Source organism: Pempheris klunzingeri, chromosome 4 (genome assembly GCF_042242105.1).
Source record: "Pempheris klunzingeri isolate RE-2024b chromosome 4, fPemKlu1.hap1, whole genome shotgun sequence".
Classification (NCBI taxonomy): domain Eukaryota; kingdom Metazoa; phylum Chordata; class Actinopteri; order Acropomatiformes; family Pempheridae; genus Pempheris; species Pempheris klunzingeri.
This window is the reverse complement of record NC_092015.1, coordinates 8,697,549-8,716,098: the sequence shown is the minus strand read 5'-3', so window position 1 is coordinate 8,716,098 and position 18,550 is coordinate 8,697,549. Positions and strand designations below refer to the sequence as shown.

Sequence of the window (18,550 nt, the reverse complement as noted above, 5' to 3'; positions counted from 1 at the left end):
GCCAGCTGAGCTGAGCCGAGCTGAGCTGAGCAGGGCGGACCGGAGCAGAGAGCCGCCGGAGTGTTTACTCTCTCTGAGCTGTTAACTGTCAGGAGTAACCGCTCTCTGCAGCACTATGCCGTTCAACGAAAAACCAACACTTTGAGCATGTTGGGGTGAGTACACCTGCTTGTTCACGGAAGCCAAAGACGCGTACAGTAGGTGCTAAAACACAAAAAATGCTAAGTTGTGTGCACCAGCCTAGCAGCTATGCTAAGTTAGCCGTAGCGTTAGCATGCTAGCACAGATTTGCTGCTGATTTTTGGATGACGCGGCGGTAAATATCTTCAAGTATTTCATGCTTGCTTAATTTAGGCTAAAGCTGCTGCCCCTTGGCAGTGTGTCACTGTTTTGTCACCGCTTGGTAGTGAATAAGACTTAGTTTAGGTCAAGGTTTTTCACACTGTGGAGTGATAAAGTTTAGCTCTAGTTCCGTTTGTAACTACACTGTAGTTAATTAGCACTGTTAGCATTGTGAGGCTAACTAGCTGTTCCCGTTAGCTGTGAAACACTCAACTAACTTTTCTGGATGTGCACAGAAAATGTTACAGTGATGGACAAGTTGTTGATTATTGGTTTCTCGTAGCAGCTCCGTCACACCCAGCTGTTCTACCCTGAATGTAAGATGTGTTAGGCTGAAGTGCATCTCTTCCTGTTTGACAGCAGCTGATTGCAGATGGAGGAGCAGCCAGACTCATGTCAAAGATTTGGGTGTGAACAATTTGGGACACAATGTCTCTCTTGCTGATATCTCTGCTCCTGATTCTTCTGCTTGGGATTGTGCTGTCATGTGTTATTTTCAGGTGAGAAATGTGCCAGTGATTTTAACATAACACTGCTCACTAGATTCAACTCAGATGTTTCCTGTGCTTCATTTTCTTTGTTTTAGGGACATTTAGAGACAATATCAAAGATTTCTGCTCTTGTTTGTATTTTCTAGGTGGCTCATATGCACCTTGGCTGTGCGGTTCTTCCAGACTGCACTGAATGCAGATCTAAAAATCAAATCAGTAGGACTGTTTTCTGTCCAAGGAGTTAGTATCCAGTTTCACCCCCAGCATACCCTGGTAAGACACACTTTGTTTACATGACATTTATGTGCTGAGCTCATTTATGAGGCTGCTCCCATTTCTGGGGAAGCATGTTTGCCTCAGCAGTGGCCAAAACACATTTTTTGTTGTTTGTCTACGGTCACAAAATGTAAAGAAGGTACTTCTTGAGTTACTCTGCCTTAACAGTGACTCTCTGTACAACAGGAAATTGACAGAATATGGATTTCAAGTAAACTTCTAAACCAAGATTTGCCGTAAGTTCTCACATTTCTTTGTCGGTTGGATAGATTGAGATGAAATCTTTCTGCAAATTAGTTAAAGATGCTAAACCCTTATAAGAAAATATTGAGACAGTTACTGCGTTTTTGTGTTTCAGGAGATACCTGGCATTGTGTGTTGGTGAAACCAGAATTAGGTTTGACTTGCAAGCTCCGCTTAGACCTTTAATGAAGAAGAGCCATGGAAAAAAGTCTGGGCCAATTTCAATCAGCCCCACAACACTGCGCTTTGTGTCACAAGTATGGAGCCTTATGTTTGGTCTGTCTTTTAATAAACTGACTTTGTAGACAATATCTCACTTGCTATTTTGTGTTTTCAGCTGCTGTCAATCCACATCAGCTCGATCAATGTGATGGTACTGAACCTAGCACTATCAGAGTCTCTATGGCACATGACCATTACTGGCATCACCTTGTTACTTGACCACCAGAGTAAAAGGTAACTACGCAGTTCACATTATTTTTTATTATCCCAACCCAGGACCATTCTGCATATTCATAATTTTCCAACTGTCGTCGCAGGCTGGCGTGGGACTTCTCAGTCGGGCAGCTAAGCAGTAAAGTGCTTAAAAGCAGTCAACTGGTGAGTTCTGATATTTTTACTTAAAATATAAAGTTATTATTGAGTGTGTGTGTGTGACTAATTTGCTGTCTATTGCAGGATATATGTTTGGCAGAAGTGTCCCTGAGCCTGCTGCTGTCTGGAGATGTGCACCTACCAGAGATGAGGCCAGGTTGTTTATCCCTGAGTGTGAGGACACTTATAGCAGAGCTGCATGAGGGACTATTTCTCAGCCAACTCCTGCTGCCCCCATCTCCCAAAAAGAGCATTAATGATGCATCTGGTGAGCAAACGCTAAGATTTTTATTTATTTATTTTTTTTAAACGTCCAAAGGATTATTAGAGTAATCTAACAAACAAGTGTCCTTACAGCCTTGACAAAGTGTCCACTTTCCAGAGATGTTAGAAGAATAGAGGAAGTCAGGCTTTGATTACTGTACATTTCGAAGACCATGACAGCACTGATGATTGTTTTCCACTGGCTTTACACCAATAACCTTTTCTAAAAATGCTTGGATGTCTAGCATTCTGTGATATTTTTAGCTGTTCTGTTAACCAGCAAAATATCACAGGGCTTTATTGACCTCTGTAGGTGCTTGATGTCCGCATTCTTAATAGTAAATAGATTTGCTCTAACCTCACGCATCATATAAAGCCTAAATGATGCAGTGTAAAAAAAGTAAGTAAAAGTTGGTAAAATGATGTCAAGTACTTAATACATTTAAGTTCTTGCAGTTTTTCATTATTTCTTTACATATCTGCAGGTCTTTTGGGTCATTATTCACTGAACGAAGAGTTAAATAACTGTACGCTGGCAGTTTTGCTTGTATACACACACAAACCAGCAAGTACAATGGGGGAAAAAAAGACACTTTTAGTACATTCAGGTACACTCCTGATCAAAATCTTAAGACCGGGGGAAAAATTACAAGAATTCGCATGTCGCATTGCTGGATCGTAAGCAGGTTGTAACCTGTAGAGCTTCAAAATACAAAAAGAAGAAACAGGAGCAAGAGACAAAAAATAGAGAGCAGGCAATTTATTGAAAACTGCATTTAAACTCAAACAGGCTGTTCATCAGCTGATCAAAAGTTTAAGACCATAGCCTTAAAATGTTAAAATCTGCACAAAAATCTGGCTTTCATGTCATTTTCATTCAGGCATTAACACATGATGGCAAAGGCAAAAAGGCTTTCTGTCTTTGACCGTGGTAGGATCGTTGAGCTGCACAAGCAAGGCGTCTTTTTGGGCTTTTGATCAGCTGAAAACAGCCTGTTTGACTTTAAATGCAGTTTTCAATAAATTGCCTACTCTCTATTTTTTGTCTCTTGCACCTGTTTCTTCTTTTTTTATTTTGAAGCTCTACTTGCAACCTCCTTATAATCCAGCAATGCGAAATGCGAATTCTTGTCATTTTTCCCCCGGTCTTAAGATTTTGATCAGGAGTGTATTTCAATGCAAAGCCTATTTTTAGAACCCAGAACCCAAAGCATTTAAGTGGTGTTGTTATTGATCCAGATGCTTTACGTTTATAGTCAAAAGCTGTGACATTCAAAACTTTTAAAATGTTAAATCAAAATTTGATTGTATTTATTACATACTATAGACTTGTATAGACTTATTTTTTGCTTCGACAACTATTTAGCAGATTGTTTAGTTGCTATTCCTCATAAATAATCCGCGACTTTCTTGACATTCTTGATAACACCGTACATAAAATTGTGACTTACTAGTATTAATGCTCTTTCAGAGTGTGAAAGCACTGAGTTCATTCAGACTGAGACTGTCGAGCGGTTTCATCGGCTGATTCCCCACAAGGTCGATGTGGAATTTGATAATACAAATGTAACCCTGTCCATGCACAGCCAGAAAAGGTGAGCCAACATTTTATCATCAACTGCATATAGTTATAGTGATATCCTATTGAATGACTAATGGATTTCAACATTGTATGACTCACTTTCCTGCTTGTACAGACACTTGAACTGGACGCTGAAGTCTCTGAAAGTCTGCTATGGACGTGATGAAGAGCAGCTTCCTCTAAAAAGCTTCACTCCTGAGCTGAGTTTTCCCCAGAGCAGCCTGGAGCTCCTTCTAGAGGGTTAGTGGACAGCTGGTTGCCAGACGCAATGCAGAGAGAGTTGGATCAAGGAAAAAACTGGGAATAACGCTTTTTTTTTTTTTTTTTTTATTATTGGCAGATGGACTTCTCCTCTCACAAAGTAGGCAAAGAATCCTTTGTGTGAACACTCTCAAGACAACCTGGCAGGTGAGGACGATGCTGGATGGTTACATGTCAAGAGCAAACCTTCTTAAATCTATGTTTCATACCTTGACATCATTCTGAATTTGTCTCTTGTGCTTTTCAACATTTAGGTTACATCAATTGACATCTCAGGGTCATTTACAGTCAACACTTGCATCATCCACTACCGTCACCAGGAGTTCTCCCATTGGCTGAATCTATTTCCATGGGAACAGCTAATCCACAGGAAGGCAGCTCATAGAAAAAGGCAAGTTGCAAAAGGAAAAGGCTTAGATCTCTATATGTCTATTTTCCTAAACTCTCCTACTGCAGTGAAAAGAATAACCTAACACCTTTTTACTGTCTTTTCTGTCTTATCCATCTTATCCATTCTGTATTGTGTTCCTCCACTGCATTGTTGTGTTGTGCAGTCCATTAGACTATTTGCCCACCCTCCTTTTCCTCAGGTGCCTCCCTCACCTGGATGCTCCTGTGATGATCACCTCCTCTGTATCAAACATTAATGTGTCTGTTCAGCTGGGAGACACAACGCCATTTGCTCTAGGCTTCCTGTCTGCCAGTGCAGGTACTGCAGGTCTTTTACATGCTGCACACATGCTCATACACACACACAAACACACACACACACACACAGAAAGGCACGTGAACGTCTTATGAGGATATTGCTACACTGTAAAATGATGGCATCGTTGCGTTAAAGAATAACCTCAACACCTTGTGGTAAACAAAAGCTCTTAATGTTATTACTTGCATCACATGCATGTCCTTCCTTCAATAAATTGTGGTGGTTTTTATTCTGTAGCAGGGTCAACCTTCTTCAAACATGCCAAAGTAGATTAGATAAGGCCTTTTCTTAGAGTGTCCTCTAAAAGTTACACATTAACTTGTATTCCTTTTAAACCTGTTGGCTTTTAATGGCTATAGCTTAAATCACAATACTGCAGCACTTCAACATATATCCTCAAAATAATGTTTTATGATGTTTTTACGTCTTGTGTGTGTAGAACTGCAGCATCTTCTCGACATTAAAGCTGACCCAGAGAGCTCAGAGTCCCAAAATGTGCACCAGCGTGCCTCACTGTCCCTGGACAATTTCTGGTGGAGAGTTGGCCAAGGATCTCATATCCAACAAGCACCCCACCCTCCTGGTAAACATGTGTGGGGAGAAGCGCTAATTTTAGACTCTCTCAGTCTTCAGGTAGGAGCACAAATGATTTATATGTTTTATGGTGTGTATAATGATGCATTAGATTCATTTCCAGCTTTTTAAAATACTTCTAATCAACAATCTTCTGTGAAGTGCCACGTGTGCTTCACTTGTGAACATGCTGCTCCCAACTAAAATGCTTTTTATGTTTGGTAAGTTACTGAGAAGAAGTTATTGATATGCTCGATTGCTAATGTTCATGTACTTTTAATCTCATCCCTCCAGGGTAGTTATAACCGACCCCTCGCGATGTCGAGTAGCCAGTTTCCAAGTTTGAGCGTGGAGTCCAGTCTGAAAGGGCTTCAAGTGGAGCTTTCAGAAACATGTGCACTGTGTCTGTCTCGCCTGCTGTCTCTCATCTGTATTCCTCGTGACACGGGGCCACAGCTGTCAGATGCGGCCTTAGTGTCTCCCCCTAGTGACGACACTGTCCAGCCCATCCCGTCCTCACAGCTACACCTGCTGTTTAAACTGGACTGTTGTCTGGAGGATGTTAACGTGTTCACACTGTCTAATCTGGCAGGTAAGCTATTTCACAATATTTTAAAAGCTTGTGTGATTAAAAAGTGTTGTCTGCTGCTCTGCTGGACATGGGACATATATATTAATCTATCTAGCTATTGTATTACTTATTATATGCTTACTTACTGATTCCTTGTCCTTACAAACAGCAGGATGTATTTACAGGTCTTAATTCTACTGTTTTCATTTACATTTTTTTCAAGTAAGCAGTTTTGTTGTCTACAGGAACTACAAAGCCCAAATAGATGTGATTTTTATGAAGCTCCAATGATTAGTCTATTAACATTTTACAGTCGACAGAAAATTTAGGAATTATTTTGATTATCGAATAATTTTTCAAGTAATTTTTCAGAGACTGCCAAACATTACCTACCATCTGCTCTTTTTCTGCTGTATGTGACAGTAAACTGAATCTTTTGGGGTTTTGGACTGTTGGCTGAACAAAACAAGCTATTTGAAGATATATAATCTGTTCTGACATTTAATAGATCCAAAAATCAAGAAGTCAGATTATCTGATAATGAAAATGTTAATTGCAACTCTAGGTCTCTGCTTTAGTTTTCATTCATCATAAACAATGCCAAATATATTTGTTAGAGAAGATAAAACAAATGGACAAAAGTATTAGAGGAATAATTGCATCTTCGTTATCTGGCAGTCTATCATCACCTTTAATTATCATGTTGTATTTACTTGTGTTTTCTTTATAGGAGCGGTGTCTTTGCGGATGGACACTGTCAGAGTCCTGAGCTCTGTAGAGAGCTACACGGTGTCTCTACAAGGTGTTAACTTGTCAGCGATCAAAACGATCACAGAGAACATGGAGTCTTGTTGCCCCGCCTCCCAAACCCCCAACCCTGTGCTCAAACTCACTACAATAGCCTTTTGTTACCACGTCAACACCCACACCTTACAGGTAATCAGATCTCGTTCTGTTTTATTTGTCTGGACTGAATGAACTTCTGTGTCTGTATTCATATTTTGTGTCTTCTCAGATTCAATGTGAAGAGGAGGTCACTGTCGAATGGACGCCACCAGACCACATGGTCTTATATCAGCACCTGACTGAAGCTCAGGCTTGTTGGTTCATGCTTTGTGGAGAAAGGGGAGAGAACAGTCCGGTCACATCTGCGGAGAGTGAAATTATTTCAAGCAAGAGTAAAGGGCTGTGTTTGCGTGCTGAACTGGGCTGCGCTCGTTTGACAGCCCATGTTAGTGAGCAGAACTATATTCTCCTGCACACAGAAGCCCTCTCTGTGTCCAAGCACACTGGTTCCATGCACATACAGTCTCCGTCCGTGATCTTCAACTTCGATGGCAACAACATCGTCTCCTTTAAAGATCTGGATGTTGAAACGCACACAGAGTTGACTGAGATGCAGCTGCACAGGGACACCTTCCCCTTCCTCACCACTCCTCACAACCGTGTGTGGGTCCTCACTTGCCCCTCTCTGTCTGTTGAGTTCCCCTACCAGTACAATTTCTCTAACACCTTTGACATGGCCATTAGTGTACAGAAGTGGCTCAAGACTCTGCATCGCTCCCCAAGCCATGCCACCACCGTCCAAAGTCTGCCTCCCGACCTGGTGTTCAAAATCAGTCAGTTCTCGTTCGTCTTCCTGGACGACATCTTTGAAATCAAGCTTCGAGACAACTACGAGCTAATGAAGGATGAGAGCAAGGAAAGTGCGAAGCGTCTTCAGCTTCTGGATAAGAAGGTGGCAGATCTGCGCAAGCAACATGGAGAACTTCTCCCTGCCAGAAAGATTGAAGAGCTGTATAGTTCACTGGAGAAAAAGCACATTGAGATCTACATCCAGCGCTCACGCCGCCTCTACGCCAACACACCCATGAGGAAGTCTCTGCTGACCTGGACTGTGTCAGACCTGGAGCTAGTAGCCCTGGCAGATGAGTCTCTTCATGGGCCAGAGAGGGTGAGAGAGCAGCTGAGGGACATCGACGGGATCAGTCCCTTCCCCAGAGATGGACTCCCCCTGGTGGTCCAGTGGTGCCGCGCAGTCAAGTTCAAACTGGATGCATTTTTGGGCAAGTCAATAAAAATGTGCAACATTAATTACCGATGTGACAACATTGGAAATAAAATGTAATTAAATGTCTCACAGTTTTAAGCTTATTTCTGCGTTTCCTCTCTTACTGTTGTGCCAGTGAGAATTCGGGATTACCCTCGCTACCTGTTTGAGATCCGGGAATGGGAGCTGTTGGGGCGTCTGATTGGGACCGAGCAGGACGGGCAGGCCAGAGCTCATCGCAAAGAGACCGTCCCTCTTGGTCCACCATGGGGTGATGTGACGGTTCACAGGAATATGCCACCACTCAAGTTCTACTATGATTTCAAATGTGAGTTACAGTCACACTGCGACCATGCTATGCCGAACAAACTGAGAACAATCCTCTGCTTGTTTGATTTTTATCAGTTTGCATCCTATATATCCCAGTCTTCATTATGCCTGACCAGTCACAGATTTTCAAAACAGAAGTTAAAAAGCAGAAGTAGGCATCTGCAGGGCAAAGGAAGAGAGAAACTGTGCATATAGGGAACGATAAATGTAGTAAAAAATAGTCTAACGGGCACAAAATTGAGAGGAAAGAATTAAGTTTGATTGAGTGTGGTAGCTTCTCCCTCTAGTAGAAAAGCAGTAAGTAGTTATTTGAAACTATAGTAACTCGAATAACTGGAGTAAAAACAAAACTTTGTAGCAGCTCTCAAGAGAAACAAAGTGATGTGATTTCCTGAAATCAAGCACACACTTGTGAAATGGTCATGGGGCTGGTGAATCATAATCAGTAGTTTGCAAAAGAATCATGAACATCATAATAGCCCCAGTTGTGCAATTGCTGTTGGGTAATTTGAGGTTATGTCTCTCATTGAATATTCTCTTTATGCAGCGAACATCTCTCTGTACACTATTGTATGGGGGCCATGTTGGGACCCTGCCTGGACTTTGATTGGCCAGTCTGTTGACCTGCTGACCAAACCAACAGTTGATCCCTCGCCTCCTCTGGCCTGGTGGGACAAAAGTCGTCTTCTTCTGCATGGGCGCTGGGTTATGGATATTGATCAGGCCAATCTTCATCAGCTGGCTACAGAGGTAAAAATGTGCAAAACAATGTAAACCTAGCAAACTCAACTGTTCTCAAGTCTCTAGTTGATTATTATTATATAAAGATATTTTTGACAAATGTTTTAATCCCTAGATACACATGTACAATCTAATGTGATCCAATGCAACTGTTCTGCTATAAAGTCTACTGATATGATGTCTATAGTGTTCAGTTTTTTAGAATTTACGACAGGGCTGTTGTATTGAATTGCATTAGATTGCACAGGTGTACCAAAAGCTTTTTTATATTATAGTTTTTAGTGGTAACTGAGCTACGTGAGGGCAGCATGGTGGTGCACTGTTGCCTCACAGCAAGTTGTTTCCTTGTTCGGGTCTGCTGGGGCCTCTCGTGTGGAGTTTGCATGTCCTCCCCGTGCTTGAGTGGGTTCTCTCTGGGTACTCTGGCTTCCTCCCACAGTCCAAAGACATGCAGGTTAGGTTAACTGGTGACTCTAAATTGCCCATTGTCCAAGTCTACGTGTTGGCCCTGCGATCGACTGGCGACCAGTCCAGGTTGTATCCCACCTGTCGTCCAGTGTCCGCTTGATTTCGCTCCAGCCCCCCCATCACCCTGTAAGCGATATAGATAATGGATGGATGAGCTGCGTGATGTCTAATATAAAGATTAATGTTGCATTCTTATAGGACCCATACAACACTACAGAAAACCTGCACTGGGAGTGGAATAAGCTGAACTTTGACTGGAACCCGGGGCAGTTTGTTTTTAAAGGAGATCTGGATGTAAACGTCAGGACAGCATCAAAGTAAGCGAAGCCATCATGGTTAAATGCAACTTTGATATGATTAACTTTATATTAAGTTATATTATAACTTTTATATATTTGAATGTTGTAATATAAGTGCCTCTTTCCCCCATACTAGGTATGATGATATCCGTTTTCTACAACTGCCCAACCTGTGTATGACCCTTGACCTCCAATGGCTTTGCCATGGTAACCCCCATGACCACCATGCTGTAATGCTCTGCTGTGCGGAGAACATTGCAGATGTGACCTCAGGACAACCTCATGACTCCTACAGAGCCTTTCGCTCTGAGAACTTAAACCTCTCCATCACCATGGACCTTAACCAGCACTGTGGCAAAGGTACGATTCTGTTCGCCATCTTCTATCTAAGACAAGCCCACTGCACTTGAAAAACTAGTATGGTTTATGTATTTTGCTGAAGAGAACTCTCTGTGTTTTTTTTCTGTGTAGAGCCCACCCAGCCTCGAATCCTGCTGTACAGCAGCACTCTGCGATGGATGCAGAACTTTTGGGCTACCTGGACGGGGGTTTCTCGACCGATTTGTCGAGGCAAGCTCTTCCACAGCCTCAGGCCCATCCGCAAGAAGCTGGGTCAGCACTACAAACAGATGTCCTACACAGCTGCCTTCCCTCAACTACAAGTAAGTATTTTTCTAGGCTGCCTTCCAGCAACAGTCCACTAAAAATCTGCTTTGTATTTTTACCATAAAATCTACATTTGCAGTCACTTACACAGTACAGGATGTTCCTTTTGTTTCTGACAGATAATTTACCTAGATCTTCCCCTTTATTAGTTTACACCTAATATCTACCACATGTATACACTTCTACATATTGTGTGTCCTTCAGGTGCATTACTGGGCCTCCTTCGCCCAACAGAGAGGAATCCAAGTGGAGTGCAACAAAGGCCATGTCTTCACTCGAGGGGCACAGAGGCTTATTCCACAGGGTACAGGCATTCGCATGATACCCTTCCTGGATTGTTTTAGAACAACAGAACATGAAGTAGTTTGTATAGTTTTTGTTAATGTGGATGTATGTGTGTCTCTCAGCTGGCACTGTGATGAGGAGGCTGATCTCTGAATGGAATGTGACTCAGATGGTTAGTGAGCTGTCTCAAGTGACGGTTCACCTGATGGCGTCCACCTGGGACGAGACAGCTGACCACCAGATCAACGCTCAGGTGAAGAAGACTCACCTCCTCAGCCTGTCCTCCCTGAGCTACCAGCGACAGAGCAACCGCACGGAGGAGGTAAAACCCAAGAGAGGACTGAAGCACAAGCCTGTTCTTCACTGTGGCTGCATTCATAATCAAGATCATTTCGCAATATTTCTGGCAGGAGGTGAACCAGAAGGATGAGACGAATGCCTCCTACACTCACAAACTGCGCCTGGTGGACCTGCGTGCTTCATGGACCACCACTAACAGGAACATAGCCTTTGGGCTGTACGACGGTTATAAAAAGGCATCTGTACTAAAGAGAAACCTCTCCACTGAAGCTTTGAAGGGTTTGAGGATCGACACACAGCTTCAGACCAAGAAGCTTAAACGCTCTCCTTCCAACTACTCCCCCACCGCAGCCCCTACCACACCAGTTATGCCTACTGTCAGTCGAGCAGAAAAAAGTCAACATGAAGGTGAGGATGTAGTTAGTCTGAATCAGCCAAAAACACCCAACAGTCTTTTAAGATCCACTAACCTCTTCTGATTTTCCACTCTTTCACTCTTTAGGAACGTCTATGCTCCAGAAACTGATCGAGGAAACGGATAAGTTTGTGGTGTTTTCAGAGGAGGACTCTGGTGTCAGCGACCAGCTGTGTGGCATCGCAGCCTGTCAGACCGATGATGTCTATAACCGCAACTGGTTTATCGAGTTGGTCAACTGTCAGGTGCCTTGATAACACCATTTTTATTTCTGTGATTTGTTTAGTTTTCCTTGTTGCAAGGTCACATTCTTACTTATTTTCACTTTAAAAGCATGTTTTCTCCAGTTTTGCTGGTTTCCATCTTTTGACCTCTAATTGAAGATCATGTTTGAAATGAGAGAATCCACTATTGGTGCCTGTGCCAACGTGCCGATGAGGCCGATGAGGCTCTTTCAAAACTCAAAAGGGCATATTTGATACTGAAAAGTTTCTGCTTTTCATAATTGATTTCTGTAAAAGATGGTTGAATGCAGGCCAATATGGGTGGCCCAAGTTTGTATATTCTCATTCTTTGCTTTACCCAGATGATGTTGCGTGGCACAGAGACTGCAGGCTGTGTGCTGGTGTCTGCAGCAAAGGCTCAGTTGCTCCAGTGTGAGCACCACCCTGCCTGGTACAACGACACCCTGAAGCAGAAAACCACCTGGACCTGTCTGTTAGACGGCATGCAGTACTTTGCCACCATGGAGCCCAACCCATCTGAGCAAGAGGACAGACAGTTGTGGCTGGAGGTAAGCACAACTCTCAGCTGATATTCATACCAGGGGTCTGAACTACATAGATGAGTGTCGTCCAGTGGAACTATAGTATATTCGGAAAAGGGCAGCGTTTGCCCCCTTTTGAACTTTTATGTGGTGCAAAGGTAATGCTATTACCAGGGCTATTTATAGTAACTCTCCTGCTGTGTGCTGCACTGCTCCCGCTCTGATTTACTCTTGACTCTTTGTTTGGGTTGTGTTTAGGTGAAAAACATAGAGGAACACAGGCAGCGTAATCTTGACTCAGTGCTGGAGCTGATGGAGAGTGGCCAGGCTGTGGGAGGAATGGTTAGCACTACTACAGGTAAATGGCTTCTCACACACAGGACTGCTCTTCCTCACCACGTGGTGCACACCTCCTCATCCTATAGATGTGTTTTTGAAAATATATGCACAGTTGGACACTTTCCTGAATAAAAGAAGAGATCTTGTGTGTACTGCATGTTAAGAAATGTATGTCTTGCACTGTCTGCTGTTTTTCCCGGTGTGTATCTGTAGAGGGATTCTGATTGACTGTACTATTTTAAGAATAATGAAATCTTTTGGGTCTGTAGACTGGAACCAGCCGGCCCAGGTGAACGAGGCTCAGCAGGTTCAGCGTATCATCTCACGTTGTAGCTGCCGGATGCACTACATCAGTTACAGTCACGACATCAACCCAGAGGTGGCCACACAGATCAAACCACCAGAGCTGAGGAACAACCATGAGAAAGAGGACCTGCTGAAAAAACAGGCTGGTATGTCTGACCACCTACAAACTGTGTATCCTCAGCCTGCAGGGAAGAATGCCCCAGGGTTCCCATAAAACCAATAACAGCATGTATGAGCTTTAAAAAGTTTTTGTCTGTTGATTTAATAGGGGCTGTGGACACCTTCACCCTCATTCACCATGATCTCGAGATATCCACTAACCCTGTTCAGTACGCCATGATCCTGGACATCGTCAACAACCTGCTGTTACACGTGGAGCCCAGACGCAAGGTGAGCATCAATTCGTTAGTAATCTCAGTTTTTAAATGATTTTCATGTCCTGACCAATGTTTTTTATTACTTGCTCTGTGTATTTTATCATCTGGACATTTGGTGTTTCCAGGAGCACAGTGAGAAAAAGCAGCGTGTGCGTTTCCAGCTGGAGATTTCTAGTAACCCAGAGGAGCAGCGCAGTAGCATCTTGCATCTACAGGAGGCAGTGAGGCAGCACCTTGCTCAGATTAGACGCCTTGAGAAACAGATTTACTCCAACATCAGGGTTAGTCATCTAGTGTGTCATGAGTCTATAATTTGTTTCCGAAATTGTACTGTTATTTAAGTTTCTACATCATCTTGCAGGCACAGCCTGATGAACTGAGTGGTGATGAACTGATGGAGATCAACACAAGACTGCAGAACCAGCTAAACCAGGAGAAGAATGACATGCAGATGAAGAGCGAAGAGCTCAATATTCTCATCAGGTCTCACATCAGCAGTCATTCCCACCCAATACGGAGAAGAAATGGCACACAGATGAAAAATAGATGTATTGATATAATATAATATATTTTATCTGCCAGGTGTTTTAAGGACTTCCAGCTGCAACGGGCAAATAAGCTGGAGCTGCGGAAGCCCCCAGAGGATGTGAGCGTGGTGAGAAGAACGGAGATCTACTTCGCCCAGGCCCGCTGGTGTTTGACCGAAGAGGATGGCCAGCTTGGCATTGCTGAGTTGGAGCTGCAGAGATTCATGTACAGTAAGGTCAGCACAGCAAGGAACCACAATGGTGGGGAGTTTGAAACAGCTGGCACATGATCCTAATGCAGACAGGACAATAGAGTCACTTCTTATCTTTCATCTGAGGCTGAAAACCTCCCACTAAAGCATCTGTCTCCTCAGATACCCTCTTTTATTATTCGCCGGAAAAGAAAAAAACATTCCCTCTGTCTCCTGTGGCTCTTATTTGCATTGGCTCTAGCTTTTTCTAGCATTCTATATTTCATTGTCTCCTCTAGTATAACAAGAATATATTACACATCCTACTGCTGCATTTGTTGGATGTTTCTCTTAAATAAAAGGCACCAGCTAAATGCAAAAAGATGTGATATTTTACATCCAATATTATACGTAGTCAGTGATGATGGTACATGTTGATGACTCTGTGAATACTTTCTATCCACAGCTCAACAAGTCTGATGACACAGCAGAGCATCTTTTGGAGTTGGGGTGGTTCACAATGAACAACCTACTGCCCAACGCAGCATACAAGGTAGATTTGACTCTCATTATTCAGATTTGGCTGCATTAGCTTTATGTTTGTTTGTTTTTCAGTTACCAAAATAAAAGGACAAATTCACTTCATTTGACTTTAGTTAGTTTTTAGCCTTAATTATGCAACAAAATACAATGACCTTCATAAGCATAAGCATCCTTTTGATGCTGAGAGATGTTGTTAACATATATTTCGCAAACACCTACAATATGCGATATTTATGAATATTTATGACTCTGCCTGGTTTCCTCCGTGCAGCGTGTGAGGGTATGTACAGTGTTGGTACAGTGACAAGACTGAATGTCTGTGTTGACTCCATCTTGTTTGTCCAGATGGGATCACTGAGTGGCTCTTCAGAGTTTCATAGTCAGTGTTGCATGCACATTCAAGGATTCACTGATGCATGTGTGACCAAAGACTCACAACAAGTTACTTCACTTATGATGTTGTCCATACCGTGTTCATGTCATCCATAATATGCAACAAGTGTTGTTAGATGTTGTTATAAGTGTAGTGCTCAACAGAGTTTTCACTCTGAATATCACTAGAGCTTCATTTGTGATGTTGCTGGAGATGAAATTAACTCCCTCTCCGTTTATAGGTCGTACTGCGGCCTCAGAGTACCTGCCAGTCAGGACGGCAGTTTGCTTTGCGTATCTTCAGTAAAGTGCGCCCCCCTGTGGGAGGAATCTCTGTAAAGGAACACTTTGAGGTGAGGAAGATCACGCGCCGCCGCATTCACTGAAACATTTGGATCGCGGTTTATTTTATTTCAAATGATTGTTTTCATCATCAGGTGAACGTGGTGCCTCTCACCATCCAGCTGATGTACCAGTTCTTCAAAAGGATGATGGGATTTTTCTTCCCAGGAAGAAATGTTGAGGAGGAGGAGGTCACTGACGAGGAAGACAAGTTCAGACTGGTCACTACAGGTGTGTTTTTACAGTGGCAATATGACAGCAGTAAGCTTAGTAGCACTTAGTGTCAAATCTCTGTGTAATCTATGCCAGCTAACTGATCAATAATAGTTTCCATTTTCTCTGCCAGATGTGTGTGTGTGTGTGTGTGTGTGTGTGTGTGTGGTATTGAATAGCCTGTACTGAGTTATGTCATCCCTCTGAGCTAGTAAAAGGCTTTGTCACTTTGGATATGACCTTGAGATGTGTGTGAGAGGGAGAGGCTCAGTGGGAGTATAAGGTGTTGGGTGCAGAGTCACCCAGAGGCCACAGTGCCGGTGCTGATGCTGATGCGGTATGTGTCACAGGTATCCCTGTCAAGCCTCGCCAGTCATCAGAGGACACCATGGGTGCCATGGGCCCCAGCAAAGGTGTCGCCCAGGGATTGAACCGCACTGCGGGGGTCAGGAGGTCATTCAGGAAACCACCAGAGGTATTCATACTTTTTGATCATCCGTGCTCTGATGAGATGAACAACAAAATTGTAAACTTAAGTCTAACTATTTTATAATAACCTCCCACCAGCATCCTGTAGACGACATTGATAAGATGAAGGAGCGAGCTGCTATGAACAATTCCTTCATCTACATCAAGATTCCCCAAGTGCCCCTCTGTGTCAGCTATAAGGTGAGTTTTCTGTTCATCACAGTTGTTGGTGAACTACACAGATGAGACTGAAAAGTATTAGTCTGTAATGACCTCAGAACAGCTCAGATAGTTTTGTATGAATTATCTATTATTGTGGATAAGATGTTAATGCCTTTGGACCTCTGTAACTTTCTTTATAGTTCAAACTCTACAGCAAAGGCGTTATATCGCTAGACTGAAAGATAATGTCAGGCTTTTTTACCATTAAATGAAGGACAGCAGAGTGTTGAGGCTTTGCTGAAAATGCCCGTGTGCAATAATGAATAATACATAGATGAAGAATAAAAGAAAAAGAAGCATAAAAGATTTTATTCTTTAATAAATGTATTAAGATACTGGAGTACACATCTGCACAGTATGTTAGTGGACATGTTTACATCAGATCCCAAGACTGTGAAATGTGTCGCTTGTACTTAGGAACTTAAAGAATTATCACCTGACTCTGAACCCCCTCAGAGCGTTTTAACGTGTTTCAGCTGTTTTCTTTGTCTTGTTTTTATGGCACACAACTTAAATCTTCTGGTTCACCCTCACGGCTGTTATTGTAGCCAGGTATTTTAATAAGGAGTTGGTGGAGACAGAAGAGAGCGAATACTAGACCTAATATTTACCAGATGACCAGAAACTAATAATGGCAATCTGTAACTGCTGGCTGTGTAAATAAGCAACTGTTTGCTAACAAGTTTGCTCTCACAACTTAAAAAAGTTTTCAGCTCGTTTCTGATGTCAAATGGCCAATAAAAAAAGTTATTGTTGGTTTGAGGTATTTCTTTTATTTGTAGTCTAATGTTTTTTAGATCTAATGTGTGCCTATAAAATCTCTCTCCTTTAGGGAGAAAAGAGCAGTGTGGACTGGAAGGACCTGAACCTGGTTCTGCCCTGTTTGGAGTACCACAATAATACCTGGACGTGGCTCGACTTCGCCATGGCTGTGAAGAGGGACAGCCGGAAAGCACTTGTTGCACAGGTACATTTTAGGATTTAGACTCCTCTCCTTAGCAAATGTTTACCGCTTGAAACCCGGTATATTATTTAAGATTAGATTACCAACATGTGCTCTTCTATGCTCTTAAAGATCAATGTGTTGTTAGATTTCTTTCTGCAAGTTAAAATGATCTCTGCTGCAGACCGTCGTGTTCTTTCACTTGTTTTCATTTATTTAGCACAGCCGAGAATGAGCACAACCAACATAAATTTGCCCTGACACTGAAATGTTCAGTATTTATGTACTTGTTCTTTTTGCTACGCGCTGCTCAGATGATAAAGGAGAAGCTGCGTCTGAAACCGGCCTCAGGCTCAGACCTGCGGGGGAAGACGTCTGAGGGGAAGTCGGACAACAGCCTGCAGCAGCAGGAGGAAGATGAGAAGGCACGGCTCCTCATCGGCCTCAGCACCGCGGACAAAAGCTCCAGCAAGAAAAGCATCTTCAGTCGACGCAAGTGAAACAACAAACCACTCGCACATTCACACCACGTCACAGCTTGACTGGATGGTCCACGGCAGCAGCTGCACACTCCCTCAGCACGGAGATCAGGGAAAGAGCGGGAGGTCAGAATATCACCCCGGCTCGGTGAAAAAGGGAGACGGTGGAGCGTTTCAAATGGTTTTGAAGATACTGTACTGTACTATATGAGCCTGCTGAACGTAAGGTAATATTTTAGTTTTTGAAAAAATTTCTCTTGATATGTCTCACATTTGATTTTATGGCCAAAATCCCTGCAGGGAACTCCAAACAGCTCCAGGATTACCAGGGTGCCATTCTGACCAAATATATATATATATTCTCTTGTTTATTTGTGTGCCATTTAAACTGTCACTCTGCATTTCAGACGCTCTCTGCAGCTTTCAAAATATCCACCTCTTTCATTGTGTTGAATGTAGCGAGGAAGATTTACAGTGTCTAGCTAGCATTTCACTCTCACTGTTTCCCTATAAATGCAAGACTGAGAGCACCTTTTCCTGCTGGCTCAGGAACGCTGCACATCAAACTTGTTTAAGTCTCAACTGAAAGCACCTTCAATGCTGCCAGCTGTAAAAAAAAAAAGAAGATGATTTTGAAATGCCATAAATAAATATATCAGATCTGTTTTGTTAATTATGAAAGCTAATGTGGCTGTATGACTGTCTCTCTGACAGGAAGGCCTTTCCCCACTAATGACCACAGTTGATGCTATTTTATATTTGACCTAGAAATGACTGTCTGCATCCCTCAGCTGGCTGTTTGTACTGAGCCTCACTGCAGTGCAATATGTCAGGAGCAGGGCAGCAAAAACGGTATAATGTGTTGTGTAACATGGCACTTGGTTTGATGGTATTGTGGCGAAAAATATCTCTCTATATATGTTGCGGCTAATGGCTGAGTGTATGTTTTGTAATTTTATTACTGAAGCACTTTTTTTATGCAAAGTATTTTGATATTTTTGT

At 42.7% G+C, this 18,550-nt stretch overlaps 1 protein-coding gene across 3 annotated transcripts; it reads left to right on the top strand.

Annotated features, from left to right (window-relative positions):
* The first annotated feature begins 46 nt into the window (after window positions 1-46).
* Window positions 47-18,173, top strand: LOC139199725 (bridge-like lipid transfer protein family member 2). Of its 3 annotated transcripts, none has more exons than XM_070828851.1 (40): window positions 47-155; window positions 706-842; window positions 980-1,106; window positions 1,296-1,345; window positions 1,468-1,609; window positions 1,690-1,808; window positions 1,892-1,952; window positions 2,031-2,214; window positions 3,682-3,805; window positions 3,908-4,032; window positions 4,133-4,200; window positions 4,308-4,444; window positions 4,644-4,762; window positions 5,202-5,395; window positions 5,630-5,927; window positions 6,637-6,842; window positions 6,922-7,976; window positions 8,097-8,284; window positions 8,834-9,036; window positions 9,694-9,812; window positions 9,931-10,154; window positions 10,266-10,456; window positions 10,665-10,764; window positions 10,868-11,067; window positions 11,156-11,453; window positions 11,548-11,705; window positions 12,047-12,253; window positions 12,485-12,584; window positions 12,835-13,017; window positions 13,140-13,261; window positions 13,374-13,529; window positions 13,610-13,731; window positions 13,831-14,011; window positions 14,433-14,519; window positions 15,124-15,234; window positions 15,319-15,454; window positions 15,787-15,911; window positions 16,004-16,105; window positions 16,959-17,093; window positions 17,384-18,173. In XM_070828851.1, exons 2-40 carry the CDS (start codon window positions 772-774, stop codon window positions 17,567-17,569), a joined length of 6,714 nt encoding a protein of 2,237 aa, XP_070684952.1. In that variant the 5' UTR covers window positions 47-155; window positions 706-771; the 3' UTR covers window positions 17,570-18,173. The 3 variants fall into 3 exon arrangements, with proteins under 3 accessions (XP_070684952.1, XP_070684951.1, XP_070684953.1); XM_070828850.1 differs by having other exon boundaries at window positions 703-842; XM_070828852.1 differs by lacking the exon at window positions 47-155 and adding an exon at window positions 271-316 and having other exon boundaries at window positions 703-842.
* The last annotated feature ends 377 nt before the right edge of the window (window positions 18,174-18,550 follow it).